General features: G+C 36.1%; 1 protein-coding gene across 30 annotated transcripts in view; it reads left to right on the forward strand.

Annotated features, from left to right (window-relative positions):
- SCAPER (S-phase cyclin A associated protein in the ER) overlaps positions 1 to 25,938 on the forward strand; it is a 420,028-nt gene that overhangs the window by 170,078 nt on the left and 224,012 nt on the right. For 16 of the 30 annotated variants that reach the window (XM_072739209.1, XM_072739212.1, XM_072739214.1 and 13 more), the window contains one exon: positions 24,345 to 24,410. In XM_072739209.1, the coding sequence (XP_072595310.1) occupies positions 24,345 to 24,410 (66 nt within the window). Of the gene's footprint in view, positions 1 to 4,780; positions 4,892 to 24,344; positions 24,411 to 25,938 lie in introns of all 30 variants that reach the window. The other 14 variants (XM_072739204.1, XM_072739199.1, XM_072739186.1 and 11 more) reach the window with 1 other exon arrangement.

A 25,938-nucleotide genomic window follows, 5' to 3' on the forward strand; every position in this document is an offset into this window, starting at 1 on the left:
TGTCAACACTTACTCCATCCTAACAACAAGTCAGAATCTGAACATACTGAACAATTAGCAACCATCCTTAAGATCCGTAAGAGAAGTGAAGTAACAGGGCAAACTGTGGCCCCTAAAAGTGTAAAGGCAGACAGGAAAGTAGAGAGAATCACAGGTTGCTAGATCAGATACCTGTAAGCAGAAACTTCTATAGAAACTAGTCCTGGGATAAGAAAATCTCTGTCGCTGGAGGCTTTGTATGGACTGAGAGTCAAAACTACATTGAATGTCACAGAAAGATCCCATCGCGTTTCTGCTTCCAGGAAGGGGATAGGGAGCCATTTTTATATACCAGACTATTCTGTTCTTAAAAAATGTCTGCCCTCAGGCAAAACTGTTTAATCAGAGCCTAATCTGCTGGTGTTTTAGCAAAAATTAAGGTACTTGAGGGAAGGGAAATACGTTCCCTTTAATTTTCCTTGTGAAGGAAGGGAGGGAGAAGGGAAATACCCAACTCCAACCTTCTCTTGCCTTTCTGTCCAACCTGAAGGGAAAAAGGAGACTGAGAGGCACCTGTGAAGTTTATAGTAAAGAAGCACAATAGAAGTATAATAAAAGACTGAGACATAATCATGGGAAAAGAGAATACTCTCCCTATTCCTTACTACCATATTACTAAAGGCCTATTTATAACAGTTCCGTATACCTAGTCTAGCTGTCAAGTAAAAATATAAGGCTTACTAAAAGATAAAATATGGTTTGAAGAGATAGAGCAAGCATCAGAATTAGAGCCAGGGATGTTGGGATTATTACACTGGGAATTTAAATCAAGTATGATAAATATACTAAGTGCTCTAATGGATAAAGTAGACTGTGAAGAAGAGTTGGACAATTTAAACAGATGAAAATTCTAAGAGAGACACAAAAAGAAATGCTAGAGATTAAAAACTACAGTAGAAATGAAGAGTACCTTTGATGGGCTTCTTAGCACACTGGACATGACTGAAGAAAGAATCTCTGAGCTTGAGAATATTGCAAAAGAAACTTCTGTCCCAGGGTACCTATGTGGCTTCAATCGGTTAAGCATTGGACTCTTGATTTTAGCTCAGATCATGATCTCAGAGTCCTGGGATCAGCACTGCATCAGGCTCTATGCTGAGCAGCTTAAGGATTCTTTTTCTCCTTCTCTCTTTGCCCCTCCCCTCCCCTCCCCTCCCCTCCCACTCTTGCAAATGCATGTTTGCTCTTCTTTCTTTCTCAAAGAAATAAATCTTTTTTTTTTTTTTTTAAGTAGTGTCCCTCCCTCCCCAAAACCCTGAAATAGACTCACAAATACAGAGAACAAACGGATGGTTGCCAAAGGGGACAGGGAGGGGGAGAGAGAGGAGTGAAATAGGTGAAGGGGACAAAAAAGTAATATCTAAGAACTGTGGGACAGCTGCAAGACATTTAACATATGTAATGAGAATACCTGAAGGAGAAGGTAGGGCAGAAGGAAGAAAAGCAGTATTTGAAGCAATGTTGGCTGAGAATTTCTCCAAATTAATTTCAGACACCAAACCAACAGATCCAGGAGATTCAGAGAATACCAATAATGATAAATGACCTCCCCCAAAAAACCCAGATGATACATTAGCATATCATATTCAAGTTGCAGAAAAACAGAGATAAAAAGAATCTTGAAAGAAGACAGAGTTTTAAAAAATGACATACTTACAGAGGACCAAAGAAAGAACTATATCTAGTGTCTTGTCAGAAAGCATGCACACAAGTTCATATGGAGCATTCACTAAGGTAGACCACATCTGAGGCTGCAAAACATCTTAATGAATTTAAAAGAATAGAAATCATACAGTGACTGTTCTCAGACCATATAAAATTACTGTAGAAAACATTAATAGACTACTGAAAAATCCCCAAATGCTTGGTGATTTAAGAAAACACTTTTTTTTTTTTTTATAAAAGGTTTTATTTATTTACTTGAGAAAGAGACAGAAATAGTAACAGAGAGCATGAGCTGGGAGGAAAGAGAGAAACAGGACCTCCTCTGAGCAGGTAAGCCCTCAGGTAGGTCTTGATCCCAAGACCCTGGAATTATGACCTGAGCCAAAGGCACACACTTAATTAACTGAGCCACCCAGGTGCCTCAAGAAAACACTTTTAATTAACACATTGGTTAAAGAAGAAATCTCAAGAGAAATTTAAAAAATTATTTTGACCTAAATGAAAATGAAAACATAAGTTATCAAGATTTGTGGGATGCAATGATAGCAGTACTTAGAGTTAAATTTATATATTAGAAAAGAAGAAAGATCTAAAAATCAGTCATCTAAGATTTCACCTTAGGAAACTAGTAAAAGAAAAAATTAAGTCTGAAATAAGCAGAACAAAAGAAAAAATGTTATAGCAGAAATTAATGAAATTGAAAAGAAGAAGTCAGTAAGGAAAATCAGCAATACTGACACCAATAATACTGGTTCTTTGAAAGATAAAATTGATAAGCTTTTTAGTCAGGCTAAGAAAAAAAGTCACAAATAAATATCAGAAACGAAAGATGGGACATCACATCCTAGAGACCTTAAAAGGATAATAAATATTATGAATATCTCTTTGTTCACAAATTTGATAACCTAGGTGAAATCAGCCAATTTATTAAAAGACATAATTTGCCACAACTCACACAAAGAAATGGACAATTTAAATAAGGCTTATATCTATTGAAGAAGTTGAATCAATAATTAGTAAACTTCTAAAACAAAATACCAGACCCAGATAGGTTCATTGGTGAAGTCTACCAACATTGAAGGGAGAAATTATATTAGTTCTTCATGGTGTCTTTCAGAGAATAGAAGTAGAAAGAATACTTCTTAACTCATTCTGTGATGCCACTATTACTTTAATACTAAAACCAGACAAAGATTTAGATATTAGGATCCTGACAAGAAAACTACGATGACAAATCTTTCTTGTGGGTATATCCAAAATCCTCAAAATAATTTTAGCAAATTAAATCCAACAATGGTGTATATCCCAACTATGACCAAGTGAGATATATCTCAGATACTCAAGACTGGTTCGAGTAATATAATCCATCATCTCCATAAGGCTAAAGAAGAAAAATCACATGATCATATCAATAGATGCAGAAAAAACTTACAAACAAAAAAACTTACAAAACAAAACCCAGCACATAATTACAACAAAAACTCTCCGTAAACTAGGAGTAGAAGGGAACTTCCTCAACTTTTTAGAGTATCTACAATATATATGTATACAACTGATATGATACTTAGTGGGAAAAGCCAGAAGCTTTCCCATTAAAATCAGGAACAAGGCAAGGGTCCCCCTCACCTCTCATTTTTCACATTGTAGTGGAAGCCCAGCTAATGCAAGAAAACAAGACAAAGAAATAAAAAGTGTCCTTGGAATGATGGGGAAGAAACAAAACTGTCCTTGTTTGCAGATGACATGATTATCTACATAGGAAGTTCGAAAAATTGACAAAAAAATCTTGGAACTAATAATTATATTAAAGTTTCAAGATACAAGGTTAATACACAATGGTCAGTTATTTTTCTATATATTGGCAGTGAATACAGCATTTGAAATAAAAACAAAACAAAACAGTTTAAATGCTTAGGTATAAATCTAACAAAATATGTATGTTAGATACATACATAACAAAATTAAATGCTTAGGTATAAATCTAACAAAATATGTATAAGATCTGTATAGGAAAACTCTAAAATCCTATTAAAAGAGAAAAATGGTAGTTGTACATCTGAGACTAATTTAACATTGTCAACTATACTCAATTTTTTTGAAAGTAAGAAATGGAGAAATAATATTTCATGTTTATAAATGCAGTGACTTGATATTGTCAACATGTCAGTTCTTCTCAAATTGATCTACAGATTTAATGCAACCCCAGTCAAAATCCCAGCAAGTTATATTGGCAAAGTGATTCTAAAGTTTATATGGAGAGGCAAAGAGCCAGAATAGTCAACACACTATTGAAAGAGAAGAACAAAGTTGGAGGACTGACACTACCAGACTTCAGAACTTACTGTAAAGCTATAGTAATTAAGACAGTAAGATATTCACAAAAGAATTGACAAATAGATCAATGCAAAGAATAGAAGCCCAGAAATAGACTTTCATAAATATAATCAACTAACCTGTGACAAAGGAATGAAGATGATAAATGTAGGAAAGATAGTCTTTTCAACAAATGATGTTGAACAACTGGATATCTACAAGCTTAGAATGAATCAAGGCGCTAACTTTACACTTTTCACAAAAATTAACTGAAAATTGACGATAGACCTAAATGTAAAGCTCAAAACCATGGAATGCCTAGAAGATAACATAATGAAAAAATCTAGATGACCTTCAGCTTGGTGATGACTTTTTAATTACAGTACCAAAGGCATGATCCTTGAAAGGAGAATTGATAAACTGAACTTCTTTAAAATGAAAAACTAAGGACACCTGGGTGGCTCAGCGCTCGAGCACCTGCCCCTGGCTCAGGGTGTGATCCGTGGTCTCAGGATCGAGTCCCACATCGGGTTCCCTGTCTGGAGCCTGTTTCTCCCTCTGCCTATGTCTTTGCCTTTCTCTTTCTGTGTCTTTCATGAATAAATAAATAAAATCTTTAAAAAAAAAGAAAAACTATTATATGAAAGATACCATCAAGAGAATGAAAAGACAAGCCCTGGATTGGGGGGAAAACATTTGCTGAAGAATATTGGATTAATGACTGTTATCCAAAATATATAAATATCTTTTAACTCTACAATAGGAAAATGAAAACTCCAAGTAAAAATGCCAAAGACCTTAACAGACATCTCACCAAGACAATGAACATCTCAGATAAGCATGTGACAATATATTCCATATCATATGTCATTAGGTAAGTGCAAATTTAAACAAGATACCACTACCTACTTACTAGAATGGCCAAACATCCAGAACACCGACAATACCAAATACTGGCGAGGATATGGAGAAACAGGGACTCTCGTTCTTGATGGTGGGAATGTACAGTGATATAGCACTTTTGGATGACAATTTGGTAGTTTCTTACAAAAGCAACCATAATTCTACCATACTGACCAACAGTCACATTCCTCTGTATTCTCAAAGGAGAGGAAAAGTATGACCACACAAAAATCTGCACATGGATATTTAAAGTAACTTTATTCGTATTTGCCAAAACTTAAGCAACTAAGGTTTCTTGCAGCAGGTGAATGGATAAAATAAACTTGGCTATATCCAGACAATAGGATAGTATTCAGCAGTTAGAAGAAATGAGCTATGTATGATATCATGAAAAGACATGGAAATACATTAAATACATAACACTGAGTGAAGGAAGCCAATCTAAAAAGGCTACATACTGAAAAAAAATAAAAATAAAAATAAAAAGGCTACATACTGTATGATTTCAACTACAGATCTTCCATATGATGGGTTATGCCCTGAAAAACCCATTGTAAATAGAAAATATTGTTAAACATGCATTTAATACACCTAACCTACCAAACATTATAGCTTAGCCTACTCTACCTTAAATGTTCTCAAAACACATACATTATTCTACAGTTGAGCAAAATAATCTAACACAAAGCCTATTTTATAATACAGCGTTGAGTTTATTGGATGTAGTAGTGAATGTGAAAAAGAGTAGTATAGTTGGTATAGAATGGTTTAAAGTATATTGGGTGTTTACCCTTTTGATCTTGCGGATGACTGGGAGCTGTTGCTCACTGCTCCTGCCCAGTATTCTGAGAGGACCATACAACGTATCACCAGCAGGATCTCTTAAAAGATCCAAATTCAAAACGAGAAATATAGTTTCTATTGATTATGTATCACTTTTACACTCTGGTAAGGTCAAAAAATAGTAAGTCAATCCAGTGTCAGTGACAGTCTGGAAAAGGCAAACCTGTAAAGACAATAAAAAGATGTGTTTTCATCCCCTTTTTCATTCATGAGAATTATAATTATTCTTTGATCATTCTGACCAGGAATTTATCAATTTTATTAATCTTTTCAAGAATGAATTTTTGCTGTCATTGACTTTTCTTCATTTTTTTCTATTTCACTTATTTATATTTTTAAATGATTTTTATTTTTGAGATATCTTATAAATACCACATATTTATTTTATTTACTTACGTTTTTAATTATTTTTTCCCATGTTTACTTGGTATTTTGTTTTTCCACCTGGATTCCTAAGGTAAAAACTTAAGATTACTGATTTGAAACCTGACTCCTTTTATAATATATGCAATTAATGCTATAAGTTTCTAAGTTATGTCCCACAATTTTATATGTTGTGTTTCCTTTTTCATTCAGTTCAAAATATTTTCCAATTTTACTTCACAAACTCATTGCCCCGTTGGTTGCTTAGAAGTATGCTTCTAAATTTCCAAATAATTGGGAACTTTCCACATATCTTTTTGTCTTGGTATTTAATTTCCTGTGATAAAAGAAGATACTGTGCATAATTTCAGTTCCTTTAAATTTATCAAGACTTGTCATATGCCCAGCATCAGGTTTGTGTTGGCCAGTGTTGCATGTTTGCTTGAAAAGTATGTATATATTGCTTGTGATAATTGTAGTTTCTGTAATGTCAGTTGGGTCTGGTTGGGTGATAGTGCTTTAAAATCTTTCACATTGTATCTTTAATATTGTCTATTCATATTGTGTCAGTTACATAAAGAATATTATTCTTTATAATATTCCGATTATTTCAGACTTATACCTCACACTTCAGTATTTTCCAGTTTTGCTTCTGATTTTTTTTTTTTATGATTTTATCCATTTATTCATGAGAGACAGAGAGAGAGGCACAGACACAGGCAGAGGGAGAGGCAGGCTCCATGCAGGGAGCCCGATGTGGGACTCGATCCCAGGTCTCCAGGATCACACTGCTGAAGGCGGCGCTAAACTACTGAGCCACCTGGGCTGCCCTGCTTCCAATTTTGAAGCTTTGTGGCTAGCTACATACATATTTAGTATTATTTTATCTATTGAAAAATTTATCCCATTATCATTATAAAGTGCCCTTCTTTGCTTTGGTGATATTTCTTATGGTGAGGTCTACTTTATCTAATATTAGTATCACCATTTCCACTTAGTGTTTTCAAGGTAAGTCTTTTCCCGTTCTTTTAGTTTTAACTTTATATCGTCATTTCTTTATATATTTTTGTGCACTTCTTATAATTGTCATATGTGAGTCTTCCTTTTCTGTTTTTTCTGACAGTGTCTATTATTTGCAGTTAATTAATTTACATTTACTGAAATTACTGGTGTGGTTGTTTTTTTTAAGTGGACTATTTCACTGTCATCTGTTCATCTGTTGTTTCTTCCTGTTTTTCTTTTTCCCTTTCTGCCTCCTTTTGGATTACTTTTTTTAGTATTCCATTTTCTGTCCTTTATTAATTTAGTATTTCTACTACTTTATTTTTAGTGTTTGCTTCATTTAAGATGTATAACCTTAAACTATCACAGGATAACTTTATAAAATATTAAGCCATTTTAGTATAAATTTAGAATCTTACAGTAGCATACTTCTATCTTCTCTTTTATGCAAGTACTGTCTTATATTTTACTTCCATGTGTATACTGCAAATCACACTGTAATTTTAATTTTTCTTCTAATTATTCAGTTTTCTTTTACATTATTTACAAAACCATACCCTGTCCTTTTCAATTTTTTCAAATAGTTCTCAAGTTCCATCTCTTATCCTTGTTCTTCACATGGATTACTTCCTGTAACAGTTTTTATTGCGGGTCTACTGGCAGTAGATTTTCCTATCATTTGTTTGCCTGAAAATGTTTATTTGACTTTCATTTCTGATTGATGTTGAATTATGTGATAATGGTTTTGTTCTTTCAGCACTTGACAATATTGTTCTACTGTCTTATGCTTAGGTTGTCCCTGATTAAAACGTAGCACACAACCCCTGAAACTAGTAATTCACTATGTGTTAAATTAACTTGAATTTAAATAAAATCTTAAAAAAAAGGCAGCACACATTCTAATCCTTCTTTAACTATATATAATATTTCTTGTTTTCATTTGGCTGCTGCTTAATATGTTTTTCATATGATGGTTTTAAACAATTTCATTATATGGTTTTCTTTGTGTTTTTCCTTGATATGGTTTTCTTTGTGTTTTTCCTGCATGGTGTTCATTAAGTTTCTTGAATCTGTGAGTTTATGTTTTCTCTCAAATTTAGGAAAATTTTGGCCAATGTTTCTTCAAGCATTTTTTTTCTGTGCTGTACTATTTCTTTTTCTTTTATGGCATTTCAGTTGGATTTAAAATAGTGTTTGATGTTGTTCCACAGGTCAGTTTTTTTTCCCCTCTGCATCAATTTGCTTCTGCTCTGCTTCTGTTGCTTTATATGATGTTTTCTTTTGTTTGTCATTTACTATTAAAATTGTCCACTGAATTTTTCATTTCATGTGTTGCATTTTACATCTCTCTGAGTCTCTTTTGGTTCTTTATTATAGCTCTAATTTATCTATTTCTAATTCTGATTGTTCTTATTTATATTTATGGTTTCCTTTACTTCCTTTAACATATTTATGAATTTATCTGAAGTCCATCATACTTGTAATTTCTCCATCTGAAATGGTTTATTGACTGATTTTTTAAATTAATTTTTATTGGTGTTCAATTTACCAACATACAGAAAAACACCCAGTGCTCATCCCATCAAGTGTCCGCCTCAGTGCCCGTCACCCATTCCCCTCCAACACCCGCCCTCCTCCCCTTCCACCACCCCTAGTTCATTTCCCCGAGTTAGGAGTCTTTATGTTCTGTCTCCCTTCCTGATATTTCCCAACATTTCTTTTCCCTTCCTTTATATTCCCTTTCACTATTATTTATATTCCCCAAATGAATGAGAACATACACTGTTTGTCCTTCTCTGATTGACTTATTTCACTCAGCATAATACCCTCCAGTTCCATCCACGTTGAAGCAAATGGTGGGTATTTGTCCTTTCTAATGGCTGAGTAATATTCCATTGTATACATAAACCACATCTTCTTTATCCATTCATCTTTCAATGGACACTGAGGCTCCTTCCACAGTTTGGCTATTGTGGCCATTGCTGCTAGAAACATCGGGGTGCAGGTGTCCCGACGTTTCATTGCATCTGAATCTTTGGGGTAAATCCCCAACAGTGCAATTGCTGGGTCGTAGGGCAGGTCTATTTTTAACTCTTTGAGGAACCTCCACACAGTTTTCCAGAGTGGCTGCACCAGTTCACATTCCCACCAACAGTGTAAGAGGGTTCCCTTTTCTCCGCATCCTCTCCAACATTTGTGGTTTCCTGCCTTGTTAATTTTCCCCGTTCTCACTGGTGTGAGGTGGGATCTCATTGTGGTTTTGATTTGTATTTCCCTGATGGCAAGTGATGCAGAGCATTTTCTCATGTGCATGTTGGCCATGTCCATGTCTTCCTCTGTGAGATTTCTCTTCATGTCTTTTGCCCATTTCATGATTGGATTGTTTGTTTCTTGGGTGTTGAGTTTAATAAGTTCTTTATAGATCTTGGAAACTAGCCCTTTATCTGATATGTCATTTGCAAATATCTTCTCCCATTCTGTAGGTTGTCTTTTAGTTTTGTTGACTGTATCCTTTGCTGTGCAAAAGCTTCTTATCTTGATGAAGTCCCAATAGTTCATTTTTGCTTTTGTTTCTTTTGCCTTTGTGGATGTATCTTGCAAGAAGTTACTGTGGCCGAGTTCAAAAAGGGTGTTGCCTGTATTCTCTTCTATGATTTTGATGGACTCTTGTCTCACATTTAGATCTCTCATCCATTTTGAGTTTATCTTTGTGTATGGTGAAAGAGAGTGGTCCAGTTTCATTCTTCTGCATGTGGATGTCCAATTTTCCCAGCACCATTTATTGAAGAGACTGTCTTTCTTCCAATGGATAGTCTTTCCTCCTTTATCAAATATTAGATGACCATACATTTCAGGGTCCACTTCTGGGTTCTCTATTCTGTTCCATTGATCTATGTGTCTGTTTTTGTGCCAGTCCCACACTGTCTTGATGACCACAGCTTTGTAGTACAACCTGAAATCTGGCATTGTGATGCCCCCAGCTATGGTTTTCTTTTTTAAAATTCCCCTGGCTATTCGGGGTCTTTTCTGATTCCACACAAATCTTAAAATAATTTGTTCCAACTCTCTGAAGAAAGTCCATGGTATTTTGATAGGGATCGCATTAAACGTGTAAATTGCCCTGGGTAATATTGACATTTTTACAATATTAATTCTGCCAATCCATGAGCATGGAATATTTTTCCATCTCTTTGTGTCTTCCTCAATTTCTTTCAGAAGTGTTCTATAGTTTTTAGGGTATAGATCTTTTACCTCTTTGGTTAGGTTTATTCCTAGGTATCTTATGCTTTTGGGTGCAATTGTAAATGGGATTGACTCCTTAATTTCTCTTTCTTCAGTCTCATTGTTAGTGTATAGAAATGCCATTGATTTCTGGGCATTGATTTTGTATCCTGCCACGCTACCAAATTGCTGTATGAGTTCTAGCAATCTTGGGGTGGAGGCTTTTGGGTTTTCTATGTAGAGTATCATGTCATCGGCGAAGAGGGAGAGTTTGACTTCTTCTTTGCCAATTTGAATGCCTTTAATGTCTTTTTGTTGTCTGATTGCTGAGGCGAGGACTTCCAGAACTATGTTGAACAGCAGTGGTGAGAGTGGACATCCCTGTCTTGTTCCTGATCTTAGGGGAAAGGCTCCCAGTGCTTCCCCATTGAGAATGATATTTGCTGTGGGCTTTTCGTAAATCGCTTTTAAGTTGTCAAGGAAAGTTCCCTCTCTCCCAACACTCTGAAGGGTTTTGATCAGGAATGGATGCTGTATTTTGTCAAATGCTTTCTCTGCATCTCATGAGAGGATCATATGGTTCCTGGTTTTTCTCTTGCTGATATGATGAATCACATTGATGGCTTTACGAGTGTTGAACCAGCCTTGTGTCCTGGGGATAAATCCTACTTGGTCATGGTGAATAATTATCTTAATGTGTTGTTGGATCCTATTGGCTAGTATCTTGTTGAGAATTTTTGCATCCATGTTCATCAGGGATATTGGTCTGTAATTCTCCTTTTTGGTGGGATCTTTGTCTGGTTTCGGAATTAAAGTGATGCTGGCCTCATAAAACGAATTTGGAAGTACTCCATCTCTTTCTGTCTTTCCAAACAGCCTTAGTAGAATAGGTATGATTTCTTCTTTAAACGTTTGATAGAATTCCCCTGGGAATCCATCTGGCCCTGGACTCTTGTGTCTTGGGAGGATTTTGATGACTGCTTCAATTTCCTCCCTGGTTATTGGCCTGTTCAGGTTTTCTATTTCTTCCTGCTCCAGTTTTGGTAGTTTGTGGCTTTCCAGGAATGCGTCCATTTCTTCTAGATTTCCTAATTTATTGGCGTACAGCTGTTCATAATATGTTTTTAAAATCGTTTGTATTTCCTTGGTGTTGGTAGTGATCTCTCCTTTCTCATTCATGATTTTATTAATTTGAGTCTTCTCTCTCTTCTTTTTAATAAGGTTGGCTAATGGTTTATCTATCTTATTAATTCTTTCAGAGAACCAACTCCTGGTTCTGTTGATCTGTTCCACAGTTCTTTTGGTCTTGATTTCATTTAGTTCTGCTCGAATTTTAATTAACTGTCTTCTTCTGCTGGGGGTGGGGTCCATTTTTGCTTTTTCTCTAGTTCCTTTATGTGTAAGGTGACCTTTTGAATTTGAGTTCTTTCCAGATTTTGAATGGATTCTTGTATTGCGATGTATTTCCCCCTCAGGACTGCTTTTGCTGCATCCCAAAGATTTTGAACGGTTGTATCTTCATTCTCATTAGTTTCCATGAATCTTTTTAATTCTTCCTTAATTTCCTGGTTGACCTTTTCATCTTTTAGCAGGATGGTCCTTAACCTCCACGTGTTTGTGGTCCTTCCGAACTTCTTGTTGTGATTAAGTTCTAATTTCAAGGCATTATGGTCTGAGAATATACAGGGGACTATCCCGACCTTTTGGTATCGGTTCAGACCCGATTTGTGACCCAGTATGTGGTCTATTCTGGAGAAAGTTCCATGTGCACTTGAGAAGAATGTGTATTCAGTTGAGTTTGGATGTAAAGTTCTGTAGATAGCTGTGAAATCCATCTGGTCCAGTGTATCATTTAAAGCTCTCGTTTCTTTGGATATGTTGTGCTTAGAAGACCTATCTAGTGTAGAAAGAGCTAGATTGAGGTCACCAAGTATAAGTGTATTATTAGCAAAGTATTTCTTCAGTTTGGTTATTAATTGGTTTAAATATTTGGCAGCTCCCACATTTGGGGCATATATATTGAGGATTGTTAAGTCCTCTTGTTGGATAGATCCTTTGAGTATGAGATAGTGTCCCTCTTCATCTCTCACTATAGTCTTCGGGGTAAATTTTAATTTATCTGATATAAGGATGGCTACCCCTTCTTTCTTCTGAGGATCATTTGAATGGTAAATGGTTCCCCAACCTTTTATTTTCAGGTTGTAGGTGTCCTTCTGTCTAAAATGAGTCTCTTGTAGACAGCAAATAGATGGGTCCTGCTTTTTTATCCAGTCTGAAACCCTGCGCCTTTTGATGGGGTCATTAAGCCCGTTCACGTTCAGAGTTACTATTGACAGATATGAGTTTAGTGTCCTCATATCTATTCAGTCCTTGTTTTTGTGGATTGTTCCACTGAACTTCTTCTTAAAGGGGAATTTTAAGAGTCCCCCTTAAAAGTTCTTGCAGAGCTGGTTTGGAGGTTACATATTCTTTTAGTGCCTGTTTGTCTTGGAAGCTCTTGATCTCTCCTTCCATTTTGAATGAGAGCCTTGCTTGATAAAGTATTCTTGGTTGCATGTTCTTCTCATTTAGGACCCTGAATATATCCTGCCAGCCCTTTCTGGCCTGCCAGGTCTCTGTGGAGAGGTCTGCTGTTACCCTAATATTCCTCCCCATAAAAGTCAGGGACTTTTTTTCTCTTGCTGCTTTAAGGATCTCCTTATCTTTGGCATTTGCAAGCTTCACTATTAAATGTCAAGGTGTTAAATGGTTTTTGTTAATTTTAGGGGGGGGGGATCTCTCTATTTCCTGGATCTGAATGCCTGTTTCCCTTCCCAGATTAGGAAAGTTTTCAGCTAGGATTTGTTCAAACACATATTCTGGCCCTCTGGCCCTTTCGGCGCCCTCGGGAACCCCAATTAAATGTAGGTTTTTCTTCCTCAGGCTGTCATTTATTTCCCTTAATCTATCCTCATGGTCTTTTAATTGCCTGTCTCTTTTTTCCTCAGTTTCCCTCTTTGCCATCAACTTGTCTTCTATGTCACTCACTCGTTCTTCCACCTCGTTAAGCCTCGTCGTTAGGACTTCTAGCTTGGATTGCATCTCATTCAATTGATTTTTAATTTCTGCCTGATGGGATCTAAATTCTGCAGTCATGAAGTCTCTTGAGTCCTTTATGGTTTTTTTCCAGAGCCACCAGTAGCTGTATAATAGTGCTTCTGAATTGGCTTTCTGACATTGAATTGTAATCCATATTTTGTAACTCTGGGAGAGAGGGCTGTTTCTGATTCTTTTTTTTTGAGGTGAGGTTTTCCTTCTAGTCATCTGTATCTTTGGGGTAAATCCTCAACAGTGCAATTGCTGGGTCGTAGGGTAGCTCTATTTTTAACTCTTTGAGGACCCTCTACACAGTTTTCCAGAGTGGCTGCACCAGTTCACATTCCCACCAACAGTGCAAGAGGATTCCCTTTCTCCACATCCTCTCCAACATTTGTGGTTTCCTGCCTTGTTATTTTTCCCCATTCTCACTGGTGTGAGGTGGTATCTCATTGTGGTTTTGATTTGTATTTCCCTGATGGCCAGTGATGCGGAGCATTTTCTCATGTGCTTGTTGGCCATGTCTATGTCTTCCTCTGGGAGATTTCTGTTCATGTCTTTGGCCCATTTCATGATTGGATTGTTTGTTTCTTGGGTGTTGAGTTTAATAAGTTCTTTATAGATCTTGGATACTAGCCCTTTATCTGATATGTCATTTGCAAATATCTTCTCCCATTCTGTAGGTTGTCTTTTAGTTTTGTTGACTGTTTCTTTTGTTGTGCAGAAGCTTTTTCTCTTGAAGAAGTCCCAATAGTTCTTTTTTGCTTTTGTTTCCCTTGCCTTTCTAGATGTATCTTGCAAGAAGTTGTTGTGGACAAATTCAAAAAGGTGTTCCCTGTGTTCTCCTCTAGGAGTTTGATGGATTCTTGTCTCACATTTAGATCTTTCATCCATTTTGAGTGTATCTTTGTGTCTGGTGTAAGAGAATGGTCTAGTTTTATTCTTCTGCACGTGGCTGTCCAATTTTCCCAGCACCATTTGTTGAAGAGACTGTCCTTTTTCCAGTGGATAGTCTTTCCTGCTTTGTCGAATATTAGTTGACCAAAAGACTCCACCCCAAGATTGCTAGAACTCATACAGCAATTTGGCAGTGTGACAGGATACAAAATCAATGCCCCGAAATTAGTGGCATTTCTATACACTAACAGTGAGACTGAAGAAAGAGAAATTAAGGAATCGATTCCATTTACCATTGCACCCAAAAGCATAAGATATCTAAGAATAAACCTAACCAAAGAGGTAAAGGATCTATACCCTAAAAACTACAGAACACTTCTGAAAGAAATTGAGGAAGACACAAAGAGATGGAAAAATATTCCATGCTCATGGATTGGAAGAGTTAATATTGTGACAATGTCAATGCTACTCAGGGCAATTTACACATTTCATGCAATCCCTATTAATATATCATGGACTTCCTTCAGAGAGTTGGAACAAATCATCTTAAGGTTTGTGTGGAATCAGGAAAGACCCTGAGTAGCCAAGGGAATATTGAAAAAGAAAACCAGAGCCTGGGGCATCACAATGCCATATTTCAAGCTGTACTACAAAGCTCTGATCATCAAGGCAGTGTGGTCCTGGCATAAAAACAGACACATAGATCAATGGAACAGAATAGAGAACCCAGAGATGGGCCCTCAACTCTACACTCTTTGTTTTAAAGTCAATTTTGTCCAATGTAAGTATTGGCTTTCTTTTAATGTCATGTGCATGATAAGTGTTTCTCCATCCCCTAACTTTTAATGTCCAGATGTCTTTATTTTTTTTTAAGATTTATTTATTTATTTATTCATGAGAGAGAGAGAGAGAGGGAGGCAGAGACACCGGCGGAGGGAGAAGCAGGCTCCATCTAGGAGCCCGATGTGGGACTCAATCCTGAGACTCCAGGATTGTGCCCTGGGCCAAAGGCAGGTGCTAAACTGCTGAGCCACCCAGGGATTCCCCCCCTTTTTTTTTTCTTTTTCAGATGTCTTTAAGTTGAAATGAATAGACAGCATATAAATGGGTCTTGTTTTGGTATCCACTCTGTCATCTTATTATTATGTCTTTTGATTGGCATTTAATCCATTTACATTCAAAGGAATTATGGACACATATATATTTATTGCCATTTTTAAAAACTGATTTTGTGGTTGTTTTTGTAGTTTTTCTCTGATCCTTCTTTTCCTCTCTTTCATGGTTTGCTGGCTTTCTTTTTCTGATGTACTTGGATTTCTCTCCCTTTGTTCTGTGCATATGATTATGGTTTTTGATTTGTGGTTATCATTTTGTTTGTATATAGCATATACTATATATAGCAATCTCTACTAAGCTGATGGTCCCTTATGTTTGAACCCATTTTTTCTCCTGTCTCTCTATGTTTTTAGGTCTATGGTGTCATATTTTACTTATTTGTGAATGTTGTGAATCCTTTGACTAATATTTTCAGATATACTTACTGCTTTTTTGTTTCCTACTTTTCATATTTTTACTTATAGTCTTTCCTTTCCTCTTAAAATGTCCTCTTTAATATGTCTTCTGGCCTGATTAAGTGATCATGAACTCCTTTAGGTTTGTTTGTTTGTTTGTTTTTAATGTAAAAAACTATCACTCCTCCTATTCTGAATGGTAGTCTTGCTGGTTAGAGTATTCTTAGCTGCAGATTTTTCTCCTTCAGCACTCTGAATATATAATGTTACCCACTTGTGACTTGTAAAGTTTCTGTTGAAAAATGTGTGGGAAATATCAGAAAGGGAGACAGAACATAAAGACTCCTAACTCTGGGAAACAAACTAGGGGTGGTGGAAGGGGAGGAGGGCGGGGGGGGTGGTGAATGGGTGGCGGGCACTGAGGGGGGCACTTGACAGGATGAGCACTGGGTGTTATTCTGTATGTTGGAGAATTGAACACCAATAAAAAATAAATTTATTTAAACAAAAAGAAAAATCTGCTGATAGCCTTATGGGATTTCCTTTGTATATAACCTTCTCTTGCTGCTTTTACATTTTTTTTCTTTATCACTACTTCTTTCCATTTTAATTACTATGTGTTTTGTTGGCCTCCTTGGGTTGATTTTGTTGGGAGATCTCTGTGCCTCCTGGATCTGGATATCTGTTTCCTTCCCCAGTTTAGGGAAGTTTTCAGCTATTCCTCATACAAATTTTCTGTCCCTTTCTCTCTCTCTTCTTCCAAGACCTCTATAATATAAATACTATTATGCTTGATGGAGTCAGTGAGTTTCCTAAGTCTATTCTTATTTTGGATAACTTTTTTCTCTCTTACCTGTTAGCTTGATTATTCACCATTCCTCTCTCTTCCAGGTCAAATTCACTTCTCTGCTTCCTCTATCCTGCTATTTATTCTATCTAGTGTATTTTTAATTTCTTTCATTGTGTTGTTCATCTCTGGTTGGCTCTTTTTAATCTCTTTAGGGGTCTCACTGATGTCCTTCACTCTTTTCTCAAGTCCAGTGACTATTTTATTATTGACTATTACTTTAAATTGTCTATCAGGCATATTACTTATATCCATTTTGTTTAAGTCTCTAGCTGTGGTTTTGTCTTCTTTCTACTGGGACATAGTCCTCTGTCTCTTAAGTTTTGTCTTTTTTTTTAAAGGATTTTATTAATTAATTAATTATTTTATTTATTTATTTATTGGGGCGGGGGTGGGGAGGCAGAGACACAGGCAGAGGGAGAAGCAGGCTCCATTCAGGGAGTCTGACGTGGGATTCAATCCTGGGTCTCCAGGATCACACCCTGGGCTGAAGGCAGCACTAAACCATTGTGCCACTGGGGCTGCCCTGTCTGTCTGTTTTTGTGAGGAAAGTCAGCTACGTCTCCTGCTCTTGAAAGTAGTGGCTAGGGCACGCACTTTTCACAAGGTGGCTCTGATCCTCTTCCACAGGGGGATGCACAGCCTCTATGGAGACCAGGGCTGGCTGGGGTTGCTCCACAAAGCACGCTGACTGGAAATGTAGTCTTAACAAGGTGGGCATGTCCTCCTAGGAGGTGACTGGCCCTTGAAGCTGGGACTACAACCGCACAAAGTACACAGGTTGGAAGATGGCATATTGGCAATGTTTATGCAGCTTTTCTGAGGGAGGGTATCCATAACTCCAGGGACTGAGGCAAGTGTGACTAGAAAGGGCAGATCCTTGGAAGTACAGAGGGAATGGGGCTTATTGTAAGCAAATGATGTCACAAGTGTCAAGGCTCTCCTGGCTCCAGTAGGTTGCCTTGTGTTTATGCTGAAGGAGAAGGAGAGGAAGATAAGCCTGAAATCTCCTTTGTTCCTGGAGACATCTCTCTGCCATCCCTGCCTTTTCAGGACACCAGCACCTCTGAGATGAGTAAATAACTCTCCCTTCCATATGTCACAGGTGTTTATTAAAGTGCTACTTCTATGCTGGGTATCCTCAGGTTGTTTATTGTCCTGTCTCTATAAGGGCAGGAATTCCACTCTCTAATGCCCTCTGGGCTCCCTCAGAGCCAGGCCCACTGATATTTAAAATTCTAGGCTTTAAGCCCCACTGATTGTGAGAACTCAGTAAATTCAGCCTGTCTTGCTTTCAAATCCAAATATTTTGTATATTCATCTTCCCCATGCAAGCTTCCTAGTATGATAATCTGTTTCTCATCCTTATCCAACCCTGACCAAGGATGCCAATTGCCCTTTTAGTTCCCCACATCTCCACAACCTCCTACCCTCTTTGGTGTGACCTGTTCGCTACTTTTAGTTGTAGGGTTTGTTCTGCTAGTCTTCAGGTGGTTTTCTGGGTTTTATATGCTGATGTGAGTGTTCTCTGGTTGTATCCGTGGGAGGAGGTGAGTTTAGCATCCATCTACTCCACCATCTTTCCAGCCCCTTACATCTAAGCAAAACTGTATTTCTATCATAGTATGTAATTTGTATGTTTCTGTAGCAATACCTATAGTCTAAGATAACACTTAAGTTATAAACAGACCTTTATGCCTCATTCTGAAAGACATTATTTCAGACTGATATTTAACTTGTGAACCCGTGGCATATATTATGAATATTCAAAGTAGTATATTATCTGCTCCCCAAATATCCAGTAATAGAGATAGGACATTGAGTAATTTCATTTGGAGTGTGTTTGGTCATTTTTGTTTCTTAGAAGAAACAGCTAGCTTTAAGTTAAGTTGAACTGGAGATTTACTTTTGGAAAGGAGAAAGAAAAAACCTAATTACTAGCTCTGACCTTGAACTATTACAAGGAGAAAGACAAATCTTTGTGTCTCAAGTATAGTTTTGATGAACTTTCTACTAGTTTTAAATTGCTGAGTAGTCCTTTTCATGGCTAAATCCATGCATAATGAAGCTATCTTGAAGTGTGTGCAAAAAAGTAATATTTAAAAATAATCGACATGTAAAGTCATAAATGTATTGTAGGAGGAAATTTAGAATATGATAGAAAGTAGATACTTCAATAAGATGTGAACAATGAAGAAATCAGTTATAATTGTCTCTGATATTGGCATATTTACATGTGAATATACATGTTATTTGTCTGAGCTTTTAAAAGATTTCAAGGCCAAAGAGAATTGACATATTTTATTTTTTTCCTAGGCAACATATTTCTACCATTTTCCAACTGATTCCTTTTTTTTTTAAACAGTTTTTAAAAAATTTTTTTTATTTTTTTTAAATTTTTATTTATTTATGATAGTCACAGAGAGAAAGAGAGGCAGAGACATAGGCAGAGGGAGAAGCAGGCTCCATGCACCGGGAGCCTGATGTGGGATTCGATCCTGGGTCTCCAGGATCGTGCCCTGGGCCAAAGGCAGGCGCCAAACCGCTGCGCCACCCAGGGATCCCTTCCAACTGATTCCTTGCAGTAATTCTGGGAGGTCAATATAATCCTTATTTTAGATACGACAAAACTGCAGCTCAATGAAGTAACCTAAGGCTTAATAGCTATTAGGTGGTAGAGTCAAATTCAAGTTCTGTCTCTAATCTCCATGTTCTATGACACTTTGTTCTTCATTTAGTGAGAGTAATTTTAAAAGTAACAGTTATGATGATCAACGCAGAAGAGGCTATCCATTTTCCTTGCCTTTCTTCCTTGCCAGACTCTCCAGTATAATGCTATAGCTTTGTCTTATTCTAATTGTTACCAAAAACGAAAACGAGTTCTGTGTTGGAAGATAATTTTTGACCCCCAAAGTTTTCCTTTCTAATTAGTGCTGGGTGACCAAGTAGTGAAGCTTCTGTGTATGTTGAGAGAATATTTAGTTAAAAAAGAATTTAAAAGAGAAATGTGTCATTAGACAATTTAGATACAGGTTTGATGCAATTCTGTTAAAAGTAGGAGTCCAGTATATTATCAGTCCTTTTAGTGTAGCATATAAAATATCTTTTTCTGGCAAAAGAGCCCTGTTTTTCTTCCTCTCTTTAATCTTCCTTCTTTTTTCCCAAAACAGGTCAGATTTTTTTTTTTAGACTTTGGCTCTAAATACCTTGGTTTTGAATCCATCCATGTATATTACCTTGAAGAAGCTTCTTCTCAGTGCCTGTTTCCTCATCTATAAAATGGTGAATTAGCCCATAACTTTATTACAAGGACCAGATCAAGTATATTAAATGGTATATAACAGTTTAGAATGATACTGGGAATATTTTTAATGTGTGTATATACACATATATATGTATATACACACACATTTAAAGTATATAAATATATACATTACATATTGGCTATATATAATATTATGTATACATATTTATGTATACACAAATAAATGTCTATTTATTTATAAATAGACTGTTTTATAAACAGTGACCATAATTTGTCGCTAACATAGCTCATAGCCTTGAAAAAATTTCCAGTTTAGGTTTATTTGAGTGCTAGGTTTGTTGAATATTTAAAAACAAATCAGTATAATTCACCATATTAGTAGAATAAGGACAAAAATCCTGATTCTCTCAATGGATTTAGTAAAGGCAATACATCCATTCATGAGAAAAACTTTGCTTAGCAGAGTGATATTATTGAGGAAAACTTTTGGAATCTGATTAGGTATTAACTAAAACCTTAGAACATGAACAAAGATATTTGCAAATCATATTGCTGGGACATATAGCCAGAATATATAAAGACCTCTTATAGCTTACTAATAAAAAGACAAATGGGCCCAATAATAAATGGGCAAGGGATCTGAGTAGATATTTCTCCAGCAAGATATGCAAATGGCCAATGTGATTACAAAAAGGCCCAATATCATTAGTTATCAAGGAAATGCAAATCAAATTTGTAATGAATTCTACTTCACACCAACTAAAATGGCTATATTTAATAAAATAAAGAAAACAAAGATGTGGATAAGTTAGAATCTTCATACCTCACTGATGGGAACATAAAATGGTCTATCTACTTTGGTAAATAATTTCTTAGTTCCTGAAAAGTTAAACTTAGAATTACTATGTGACTTAGTATTCCACTCATAGATCTATATGCAAGGGAACTGAAAATGTATGATAAAATAAAACTTGTATACATATGTTCATAGCAGCATTATTGAAAAGAGCCAAAAAGTGAACCAACCCAAATGTTCATCATCTGTTGAATGGTTAAGTAAAATGTGCATACCCATTACAATGAAATAGTATTTAGGAATAAAAAGATGAAGTACCAACACATGCTACGATGTGGATGAACTTTGAAAACATTATGCTAAGTGAAAGAAACCAGTCAAAAAAGGCCATGTATCATATGATTCCATTTATATGAAATGTCCAGGATAGGAAAATTCATAGTTACAGAATGATTAATGGTGTTTAGGGATGGGAGCAGGAGGGAAGAAATCAGAATTGGTTGCTAACATTTACTGCACTTTATTTAGGGAGTATAAAATGTTCCAAAGTTAGAGTTTGATGATGACTGCACAACCTTGTGAATATATAAAAAAACATTGAATTGTACATTTACATGGGTCAATTATATGGTGTTTGAATTATATCTCACTAAAGTTGGTTCAAAAAATAAAATGGCAGAAATAATGCTAAATATATGTATTGTACTGATAAAAAATAAGTTAAAGAGTCTTGAATTAAAAAATAATTCTTGAATTATGTGAGTGAAAAAGGAACTCCAAAATTCATACGCCTATAAATACAACGATTTAACTGGCAAAAACTGTCAGGTTCAACAATCAAAAACTTACTGCTACCAGGGTAAGAAAGCACAATGTAAGTAAGAAAGCACAATGAAGAAAAATCAGAAAAATGTCATTAAGAGTGTTTAGTGGCATTTTAATTTACCCCAATTTCATCTTCCACTCCCCAGCTCAGCAGCATCTTTGAAGACAACCACCTGCATCCCTGATACAGGTACCTAGTACTAGAGGGAGCAGATGGGACCTTACATTCAAGGATGTATAGTTGTTTTGACCTGTTTGATGGTTTTCTGAAAGATGTTGCCTTTCTTTCACCTAACTCAGAATTCTCCCAGAGCTGGGGAGGCTACCCTGGGGGCAATTGTCAAAACCAATTTAAAGGCAAATGTATTAGTCATTATAGTCTGGAGCAAGGGAAAACAGAACAAACAATAATCAAAAACTTGTAGGGGGTGGGGGAGGCTGAAGATTGAAATGCTTTGAGTAATAAAAGCATTGAAGAGCTCCCACATTCTCTGAAAAATCTAGAAAGCCACATGTATATCCAGGGCTGGATGCATGTTCAGAAAAGACCTGAGAAATTCCTAAGGTCTTGTCTCTGGCTGATCATCAGACTTCTATGCAGTGGGAATCAAAGGCTAAGGAGGAGTTGTAAACTGCCAGTGTTTTGTCAGTTTGCCTCAGCCACATACACAACTCATTTACAAATACTAGATTAAGACTTTTTTTTTTGGTCATTCCTGGTGTTTAAGTTATTCCCTAAGCTAATTGAACAGAGACTTCAGTGGCCATAGTGACAAAAAATACAAACTTGTAGTCAGAAAGATTACTAAACAAATATATAAAATTACATCAAGCCCCAAAACACACTCAATCAAAGGAGGAGATTTTTATTTTCAGCATTGCCACATTATAATATTTAAGGTGTCTAGTTGTTAACAGAAAGTTACAAGGTGTTCAAACAAAAAGTTATCCTTTACACAGGAAAATAATATAGAAAGTGTCCAGGGAAAACCCAGACATTGGCCTTACTAGACAAATGCTTTAAATTAAAATGTTAAAATATGCCCAGAGAACTAAAGAACCCATGAGAACAATATCCAACCAACTGAGGAATAGTAATAATGATATTATATTAAGTTATATTTTAACACATATAATTAAAATTATAAAGAGGAGTGAATAGAAATTTTGTTGAAAAATATAGTGATAGGGATCCCTGGGTGGCGCAGTGGTTTGGCGCTTGCCTTTGGCCCAGGGCACGATCCTGGAGACCCGGGATCAAATCCCACGTCGGGCTCCCGGTGCATGGAGCCTGCTTCTCCCTCTGCCTATGTCTCTGCCTCTCTCTCTGCCTCTCTGTGACTATCATAAATAAAAAAAAAAAAAAAAGAAAAGAAAGAAAAATATAGTGATAAATGAAAAATTCACTTAAGAATTCAAAAGCTAATTTGGGAAAGTAGAAGTAAGAATTAGTGAACTTGAAGTTAGGTCAGTTGAGATTATCTCCACAGCCCAGAAGGAGGAAAGAATGAAAAAAAAATGAACAGAGTTTGAAAGATGTGTGGGACGAACACATAAACACAACACCAACACAAGGAGTCCCACAAGGAGAGTAGAGAGAAAAAAGGACAAAGAATATTTGAGGAAATTATGGGTGGAAATATTCCAATTTAATGCAGGATATGAATCTGCATATCCAAGAAGCTTAACAAAAACTCTAAATAGGAGAAACTCAGAGATCCACACTATGATACATTTTAATCAAACTGTTATAAGACAAGGACAAAGAATCTTGAAAGCCACAAAAGTAGGGGCACCTGGGTGGCTCAGTTGGTTAAGCGGCTACCTTTGGCTCAGGTCATGAACCCAGGGTCCTGGGATGAAGCCCCATGTTGGGCTGCTCAGTAGGGAGTCTACTTCTCCTCCTCTGCCTCCCATCCCCTCCCCCAGCTCACGCTTGCTTGCTTGCTTGCTTGCTTGAATGAATGAATGAATGAATAAATGCAAGCAAAAGAGAAGCAGCTCTTCCTATGAAAACATTCTCAATATAATTACCAGCTTATTTCTCTCTGGAACATATAAAGGCTAGAAAACAGTAGGATGACATAATCAGTTTCCTGGTTAAAAACAAAAACAAAAACAAACACATTGTCACCAAAAAATCCTATGTCTGGCAAAACTTTAAAAATGAAAGAGAAATTAATTTGCTATAGTGACGCCTATGTTAGATTGATTAACCGTTGATGCCTATCCCTATTGATTCAGCAAGCTACAGCTAGTTAGACAGTGGCAGAGAAATGTTATCTCATGATTTTTCCAGACTTTCAGTATTTAGCAAATATAAATAACAAAAACAAAGAAGACAAATCTTTGAGTGTCTAGTCATTTCCAGTGCCTTTTAAATTATTTCTAATGGTAGATATCTATTCTTGTATTTAGTTTTGCATTATATACCTCTTAAGGTATATGGATATTTAGCTGCTTCAACTATCTTATAGAAACTTATTTATAGGATTTCCAATTTAATTATCATGATTTTAACATTTCTGAAAAATAAGCCCTGTTCTGTACCAGGTCTATAAAGAGAAATGTTTTTATGAAGCTCATCTTTATCCTATAAAGAAATACTTATCTTTTAGTCTTTTTTGATAGCATTTATGGTATTTCAAAGAAATATTCTCAGAGATCAAAGTGTTACACTAATGTTTCTAATATTGGGATAGGAAAACCATAGGGTTTTAGTTTGTTATAAAAATTAGCAGCAAAATAACTTACAGTGATAAACTTTTCTCTCTTCAGAGCCAAGGAATATGAAAGTTTAATGGAAACAAAAAATTCTGGATCTGACTCGCCTTATAAAGCAAAGTGAGTATTTTATTCTACATTTTATTTCTCTATCTTACTGGTATCTGCCTATATGAAAGTTTATCTGAACTTATATTCCTCTGATCCTAGGCTTTATATCTGAAGCCTAGAACTTCATTCTTCTAACACAGTAGTTTCCAGCAGGAGACAGTTTTGCCAGGGGACATTTGGCTGTGCCTGGGGGTATGTGACCACATTTTGATTATCACAGCTTAAAGAAATGGTGCTTCTCCCATCAAATGCATAGAGACCCAGGAATGCTGTTAAACGCTCTTCAGTGGGCAAGACTGAAGCAAAGAATTTTCTCATCCAAAACATCAGTAATTAGAAAAATCCTGGTTCTTGCTCTGAGGAGAATCTTGCTCAGGATTAGTGCCAGGGCCGCCTGATGGATGAAGATTTAGACCCCACCACTGGGTGTAAGTGTAACTACACAATAGCTAGACAAAACCATCATCGTTTTGCTTTTCTCAAATATATTAGCAGTAGAGGTGCAGTGAAGAAGGTATTCAGAAACAATGCTGATGGGAGTGCAGGTTAGTATAGTCTTATTGAAAGGCAATATGAATCCAGAGCTTAGAACTTCTACTGTAAGCTGCTGAGTGAAATAATGCAAAATGTGCCTAAGTATTTATATACCAAGATGACTATTTTAATATTATTTTCCATAGTGAAAAAGTCAAGAACGAACTGCCACAAATTGAGGAATATCTATAACCACTGGTTGGTGTAGATATGCTGTAGCATTTTAATGTAGCAATTATTTACATTTAAAACAAATCATGCTTCCTGTCAGAAATTAGATAACCCATCAGAAAATTACTTTTATTAATTATTGTTTTGGGGACGCCTGGTGGCTCAGTGGTTGAGCATCTTCCCTCGGCTCAGGTTGTGATCCCAGGGTCCTTTGATCGAGTCTGGCATCAGGAAGCCTGCTTCTCCTTCTGCCTTTGTCTCTGCCTCTCTTTCTCTCTGTCTCTCATGAATAAATAAATAAAATCCTTTAAAAAATTATTGTTTTGAATCTATTAGTCATTGCGATTCTAAAAAAAAATTGTAAAATATTAAAGAAGTTAACAAAATTACCAACATTATGATGATACTGTATATCTGGAAAACCTAAGAGAATCAAGTGAAAAACTAGTAGAAATTAGAGAATCAATTCAGTAAGATGGCTAACTACCAAATTAATGTGATATTAAAAATAGCTAATGTTTACTGAACCTTTGCCTTATTCCTAGGCTCTTTACTTGTGTTGACTCCTTTATTCCTTGCAAGAACTCAATGAACTTCATTAGTGAAGCTAACTAAGCCTTACAAAGGATGAGTAACTTGCCTTAAGGTTATGCAACATCCTGGCTACAAAATTAATACTTTCTTTTCTGATAATCAGTTAGAAAACATAAATATCATTTATAATAGCAACAAAAAAAGTAAACTAAGAATAAACTTAACAAGAAATATGAAGGCTCCATAAAAATTGAAAACCTTAAAATGCTAACATTATAACAAAGAGTATATAAAAGAA

The sequence above is a fragment of the Vulpes vulpes genome, chromosome 15, assembly GCF_048418805.1.
Source record: "Vulpes vulpes isolate BD-2025 chromosome 15, VulVul3, whole genome shotgun sequence".
Lineage (NCBI taxonomy): Eukaryota > Metazoa > Chordata > Mammalia > Carnivora > Canidae > Vulpes > Vulpes vulpes.